General features: G+C 52.6%; 1 protein-coding gene across 1 annotated transcript; it reads left to right on the top strand.

The window, feature by feature from the left end:
- The first annotated feature begins 404 nt into the window (after positions 1-404).
- CHAC1 (ChaC glutathione specific gamma-glutamylcyclotransferase 1) lies at positions 405-6,561 on the top strand. Its single transcript, XM_023619731.2, has 3 exons — positions 405-4,538; positions 4,944-4,979; positions 5,435-6,561. The coding sequence occupies exons 1-3, from the start codon at positions 4,308-4,310 to the stop codon at positions 5,834-5,836; spliced, it is 669 nt and encodes a 222-aa protein (XP_023475499.1). The 5' UTR covers positions 405-4,307; the 3' UTR covers positions 5,837-6,561.
- The last annotated feature ends 398 nt before the right edge of the window (positions 6,562-6,959 follow it).

Below are 6,959 nucleotides of genomic sequence, written 5' to 3'. Positions count from 1 at the left end.
ATAAATCACAATATCACAGTAGACTATGGCTCTACCCTGGATAAAATGGAACGTGAAAAGTCTGGAGTAAAAATCTTAAGGAGCTAAGGTGTATTGAGTGCTCCCACGGGCCAGGTGCTGGCTAAGGTGTAATTTCTTTCAATCTTCATCAGAACCTACAAGGTAGGCACTATTGTTCCCCATTTCACAGTTGAGAAAACTGAGGACCAGAGACAGTATGCCTGGGGTCTCCCAGATGGTAAATGGTGGAGCTGGGCTCAAATGTGAGCAAGCTGGGCTCAGAGCCCATGTCTGGGAAGGTTTTTCATCCATCTGGAATCAGCAGCTTTATAAACCGACTTCATTTAGCATAATAAATTAGCAGGATCCCCTAGCTCCTAAAATACACCCTTCCCTCGTTTCAGATAATTGTGCCCATTAACACCAGGAGTTGATTGCAGTGACTGGAATGAGAAGTGAGAAGGAACAGACCATAAGGAAATGAGAAGTGACCGCCTGAAGGGGAACAATGAGGAAAAATTAATTTGGGAAAGATCCAAAAAAGGAAACCACCATGTGTGCATCGTGTGCAAATCATGTGTGACTCTGCAAAGTGGAGGTGATTCTCTCTCATGCCCTCTCATGGGCTGGTACCTCTGTGGGCGTGACACCTGCAGCCCTTTCCTGAGGAGATTTTAGGAGGAAAGATGGGATAGTTGCTGCAGATGTTAGAGAGGAACTGGCTGAGTGGGATGGTTTACTGCCTGGGAGTGTTCCTTGGGAGGGAAAGGGACAAGTCTTGTTGGCAAGGATAAGCAAGGGGCGGGAACAGGCAAGACATGTTCCCGGGAAGGTGGCCAAGACCCATGGGCTAACTTTTGTGGGGATTCCTATTTTCGGAGGGTCAGGGTTGAGCCTGGTCTCCTCTGGACCCCTGGCCTTTTCCAGGTAAGACCTTCACTTCTTCCACCCTCTTTTGTGGAGAACCTTCCATGAGCCAGCACCATGTTGGTTCCCCTGGGCCTTCCAAGATGAAGTCTGCTCTCAGGGAGGTCTCAGGTTCGTTGGGGGTAGGGCGTCAAATGCTTATCAGCAAGGCAGCTTGGGGCTGGACTACCTGCTTCTGGACCCAGGCTCCACGCTTGCTGCTCCATCACCGTAAGTGGGTTCTCTAACTTTCCTGGGCCCCAGTTTGCTCATCTGTGAAATGATATTTACTTCACAAAGTAATGGATAAGGTTATGATTAGAATAGATGCGAAAGCATTTAGCAAACGGCCTAGCTCATGGTAAGCAGTGGATCAATGATTGTTTCTGTTGTAAGCAGGAGAGATCAGATAAATAAACAGAAGTGAGATAAAGGGTCGTGGGAGCACAGAGGAGGAAGTGCCTAACTCTGCCTGGAGCAAGAGCTGGTCGCTGATGACCTCACCAAAGGAGTAATTGAAACCTGGGGCTGTGGTTCAGCGGACGTCTGAGAACCGGCATCTTGAAGATGCTCCCCAGCTGATTCTGATATGTTATCTTCCCCTTAGTCACCAGAAAACCATTCATTACTCTTTAAAACTAACTTTTTATGATTAGAAATTACATTTCATGAGCTTTGGGAAATAGAGAAAAGAATCACCCGTAATCCCAATACCCCAACACATCCATCATTAGCATATGGTGCTCCCCCTCTCTTTCCTCATGCATCTTGTTTTTGTTGTTTTAAAAGTGTTAATCATAGTTCACGTGGTAGTTCATATTTTGCATTTTTGCCTAACTATGCAATCATAGGTATTTTTACTACATTCTTTTCATAATGGATTTTTATTTTTAACTTTTTTTCTAAACAGAAGTGGTTTATGTTGTCTTTAAAAAAAAAATCCCAGATAATCTGAATTGGTATAAAAAAGAAAGTGAAAATCTCATGTAGTCCACTACTCAGTGGTAATCACTGAGCATTTCTATATGTTCTTCCAGATTTTTTTTTCTATGCAAATAAACACATACAGACTTTAAGTTTAAAAAGTTATATTATTTTATAACCTGCTTTTTCATTTAATTATACATCATAGATAGGTTTCCATGTCAATAAGAATAAGCATACATAATTGTTTCTAAAGACTGCACAGATTTAATTTTATGTCTATATCAAATTTATGTAACTAATCATTTATTGCTGGATATTTAAGTTGTTTTCTTTGTGTGGTGTGTGTGTGTGTGTGTCTTTCTCCACCATGTGGATTGACCATAATTTACTTAAACATTTAGCTATTTTTGGATATTTAAGTAGTTTTTCTTCTTTTGTTTTTGCTGTGATAAATAACAATGCATTGAAAAATCTTCAGGCATATGGCTTTTCCCATATTTTGAATAATTTCCTGGAGTGGAAGTATTGGGTCAAAGGGCAGGGACGTTTTATGATTCTTCATTTGTATCACCAAGCTGCTTTTTCAAAGGGTTGTTTGTGTCGATTCAGATACTTCCAGCAATGTGTTGGTACCAGTTTCCCTCCTCCCACTCCACCACCCACTGATGGTAGATGGAGGGGAGGATATTCTCCCTAAGAAACTAGCAGCAAAGGAGGTGTTCCTGGGGACTAAAGGGGGCAGGAGAGAGAGTAGACAAGATGGGAGAGTGAACATGGGGAATGGAGAAAAAGAGAAAGGAATGACCAGAAAGAACCATTTTGCCTGTAATTTTTTCCACATGGAAAAGTAATTCATGCACCTTGTAAAAAACCCAAACTTTTCCATAAATGTTTACATTTAATATTCAAAGTCCTCTTCTGGTGACAGGATCTGCTAACAGTTTAGGTATATTCTTCCAGATGATTTCTTTTACAAATATTAATGTATAACTTGTTTTGTTTTTAAAGAACTAGCTTCATACTATACACACCATAATGCAACATTCCTACTGGAGGATATATCTTCGTTGCCTTTGGAATGACTTTTTGAGCGTGCAGGCAGTTTTTTAGTTTAAATATCTAATTAAAATCCAGTGAGAAACAATGTTGCCCATTTCCCCTGCCGGAGAGCTCATCCCGGATCTCCTCAGCAGTGCCCCCTGCTCCGCCAGGGGCGGACCTTCTGCGGTCTCCAGTTCCCCTTTCCAGCCAGAGACATCTCCAGGAGGCGGCCCCTCGCCGCAGGTTAAGGGGTCAAGCCCAGACAGCCTGCAGACCCTCCATTGCTTTTGGTCGGAGGGCCTGTTGCCAAGGGAGAAGGCCAGTAGCTGCTCCCAGCCCTCTGGGGGCCTCAGTTCGGCCCTCCTTGCCCGCTGCTCCTGGAACCTCGGTGCCATAGGAGTAACGCAACCATTCTTGCAAACGTCTCCTGTCTGGGCAGAACTAAACCCATCGCCTCGGGGCAGGATTGGCTTGGCTTTCCTGTCTTCATGGACTCTCTCCGCCGGTCCGGCCACCACCGCCAAAGTGACGCGGCCGTTCCCAGCGCTTGGACCGGCTCCTCTTCGAGCCTGCCTGAGCTCAGGGGGTCCTGCACCTGGTCCGAGGCGTAACCCTCACGTGAGGCCCGCAAGCTCCGAGCGCCCGCCCTGACTCAACCTCGCAACCTCGGCAGAACCCCTGGCCAGCCCCGTGACTCAGTTTCTCCATTTGCTCATGCGGGCCATTGGCGTGAGGCACCAGTGCGGAATGCGGAGGGTGCCTCCGACGGCTTCTCCAGAGTGCGTGCTGTCAGGCAGAGCTCCAGAGACAGGCATCCACGCCGCCTAGAGCGCTCCTTCTGGACGTGCCCTGCACTGTCCCTGGTAACGAGCCCGTGCTGCCTGGGATGGCAGTGACTCGGCCAGGTGCACCAGCAGCAGGACTGCTGGAGAGACACCTGCCTGGGACCCGCCCGCCGTGGCTCCTGAAGGGCCCAGGCCATGGAGGGGCTGCCGGGGACACGACTAGCGCCCACCGCCCTCCGCCTGATGCAATCCTAGGCTCCCTTGCTGCATGCCGGAGCTGGGGAAACCTCCCCCGCCATTGCATCACGGCTGCCAGGTTTGCTACAGAGGCGGAGCCGAACCAATCAGCGGGCGCGCTGGCCAGGGGCCGGCCGCTCAGTTACCCATTCAGAGGGCGGCGCGGTTAGCCGGACAGCAAAGCCCGGAGGTGATTGGCTAAAAGGGTTTTGCCCCGCCCCAATCACCGCGGCAGCTGGCCGCGGTGGGCCGGGCCGCCCAGCCGGAGGGTTTAAAGGGCGCCTCGGACAGGGCTGCGCAGCTGGAGCGACCGAGCGGTGCCAGGCCAGGTGTGCGCGTCCGTCGGTCCTTCCGTGCCCGCGCCGGAGACCAGCCCCGGAGGCCGCCGGGCCCGTCCCTGTGCCCGGCACCATGAAGCAGGAGTCCGCAGCCCAGAACACCCCGCCCGCCTCGCCGCCGCCCTCACCGCCCGCGCAGCACCCCCGGGACCACGGAGACCCCCAAGCCCTGTGGATTTTCGGATATGGCTCCCTGGTTTGGAGGCCCGACTTCGCCTACAGCGACAGCCGTGTGGGCTTCGTGCGTGGCTACAGCCGCCGCTTCTGGCAGGGAGACACTTTCCATCGGGGCAGCGACAAGATGGTGAGCATCCAATCATCCCCGGGGGGAATGGAGGGGTGGGGGCAGGATCGTGGGCGCTGGTGCCCTGGAATGTCTGGGGCTCTCTGGGCAGACACTGACTCCGTGCTGATGGGAGAAATGTGTGAACCTGTGCCCGAGTTTGTGGCTTAAATTTACCTGCCCAGTGGATCACTGTGTGATGGCTGGGCTCTGTGATCCTGTGGCTTACCGTGTTGATGAATCTTTCTGTTTACCAGTCTGGGCCACTGCCGTGTGTCTGTTTCTCCTGCATCCATGCATCACTGCCTGCACTTGCCTGTGGATGAGTGGAGCTCTCTGAGGCCTGGGCTGGCAGGGTTTCCCCTGGCACTGATGGCAGAGCTGATTTCTAACTCATCTTTTTCAAAATCTTTATTCCTTTCCTAGCCTGGCCGTGTGGTGACCCTCCTTGAAGATCATGAGGTACGTGCTGGAGTCAAGAGAGGGACCCTGGGGCCCAGCATGGAGGGGTGCGGACAGGTAGAGCTCATAGTTCCTTGGCTGCAGGGTAGATTTGATGCCCTCTGGCCAAGAGGAAGGGTGGTCAACTCAGTGCTTCTCACAAAAGTCACCTGAGGATCTGTTCAAATACAGATTTTGATTTAATACGACTAGAGTTGGGCCTGAAACTCACATTCCTAACAAGCTTACAGGTGATGCCGCCAGTTCTCCCACCACACTCAGTGGGAATCCTGTTCGCTGTGGTGCTACACCGTCTCGTCAACCCTTATTAAGAAAGGAAGCATGAGGGCTTGATGTATTGCTACTAGACTGCTCATCAATCAGCCCTTCGCCCACCTCCCTTAGAGAGCACAGTCCTGGGGAGGGACCACCAAGGAGCTGTTGTCACTGACTCTGATGTCCATGTTTTCTCGTAGGGCTGCACTTGGGGTGTGGCATACCAGGTGCGAGGTGAGCAGGTGAGCGAGGCCCTGAAGTACCTCAACGTGCGTGAGGCAGTGCTTGGCGGCTATGATACCAAGGAGGTCACCTTCTACCCCCAAGATACCCCTGATCAACCCCTCAAGGCGTTGGCCTACGTGGCCACCCCGCAGAACCCTGGTTACCTGGGCCCTGCGCCTGAGGAGGCCATTGCTACACAGATCCTGGCCTGCCGTGGCTTCTCTGGCCACAACCTCGAGTACTTGCTGCGCCTGGCGGACTTCATGCAGCTCTGTGGGCCCCAGGCACAGGACGAGCACCTGGCAGCCATCGTGGATGCTGTGGGTACCATGCTACCCTGCTTCTGCCCCACAGAGCAAGCTTTGGCACTGGTCTGAGGGGCTGAGCCCCTGCAGGGAGTGCCTACGTGGATGTGGGGGCCAGGTCCCCACTCTGGTGCACACAGACAGACTTGGTACAGCTGGAGCCGGCTGAGAGGACTCGGGGGCGGTCAGGGGCTTCTCTCTGTAGGCCTCTGCCTGCCCGCCAGTCTCCAGCTCTCCTGCGTGACACTGACTTACACTTGAAACTATTTATTACACCATGTTGGTGTGGTGGGCGAGGTGGAGAGCCTGGCCTGGACATAGGGGCCCTGCTGAGCGGTGCCCCACTGCAGGTGCTTGGTGCCTGGCCAGATTACCCCCAGTGCTGCTGCTAACCCCACACCACCCCGGCCTCCACCTCCCCAGGGAGCCTCCAAGAGCCTTGACCCTCTGCCCCTTACCTACAGACCCACCATTCCCCAACCCTGGAAATACCACCTTCAAAACGTCCCAGCCTGCTGGTAAGGGACAGGAGGGAGTGAGGAGAGGGGGCCCTACAAGAACTGAGGCCCCTGCTAGCCCTGCTCATCCAGGTCCCCAGGACAGAGCTGGATCTGGAGCCCAGACACAGGCTGCTGAGGCTGGGCCTGGGCCTCTTACCCGTTTGACTTTGTTTCCTTGTCTCTGTCTGTCTGTTTGCTTGTCTGTCTGTTGGTCTAGTCCTGGGAAGCTCATCACTATAGGCACTGTCACCTTCCCAGTCTGTCCCAAACTGTTATCCATAAACTGATCTCTTATTATCCGTGCTGTGCTGGAATGTGGTTCTTTCTTCAGAGGAGGAGCTGGGCCGACTGAGGTGGTGAAGCCTGGAAGGCTCATAAGAGGGGAAAGCCTCCCTCTTCGTCTCCCTTCTTCCCTCCCAGGGAGGGGGCGGCTGAGCAGGCAGGACTTCCAGGTTGCACTCTCCCATGGGCGCCATTCATGTCTTAGTGCATGCCAAGAATGCCCCTGAGTTGTGCAGAAATCAGCCCATGTGGCTCTACTGGGGGCAGCCCAGTCAGCAGTGTCCTTGCCACCAACTTAGTGCTCTGTGTCTCCTTCCATCTGCCCTGAAGAGGCTGGCAGGCTTGGAACCCAGACCAGAGTTCCAACCCAGCCCCTTCCCCTCATCGGCCCAGTGACCTCCAGAAAAGTAGTC

Source organism: Equus caballus, chromosome 1 (genome assembly GCF_041296265.1).
Source record: "Equus caballus isolate H_3958 breed thoroughbred chromosome 1, TB-T2T, whole genome shotgun sequence".
Lineage (NCBI taxonomy): Eukaryota > Metazoa > Chordata > Mammalia > Perissodactyla > Equidae > Equus > Equus caballus.
The sequence above is the reverse complement of the archived record's forward strand: the minus strand, read 5'-3'. Positions and strand labels throughout refer to the sequence as shown.

Excerpts from the sequence above, each read along its gene's own strand:
- CHAC1 (XM_023619731.2), top strand. The coding sequence starts at position 4,308 with ATGAAGCAGGAGTCCGCAGCCCAGAACACCCCGCCCGCCTCGCCGCCG. Across the intron at positions 4,539-4,943 it reads ATCGGGGCAGCGACAAGATG|CCTGGCCGTGTGGTGACCCT; the intron begins GTGAGCATCCAA and ends TTCCTTTCCTAG. Across the intron at positions 4,980-5,434 it reads CCCTCCTTGAAGATCATGAG|GGCTGCACTTGGGGTGTGGC; the intron begins GTACGTGCTGGA and ends GTTTTCTCGTAG.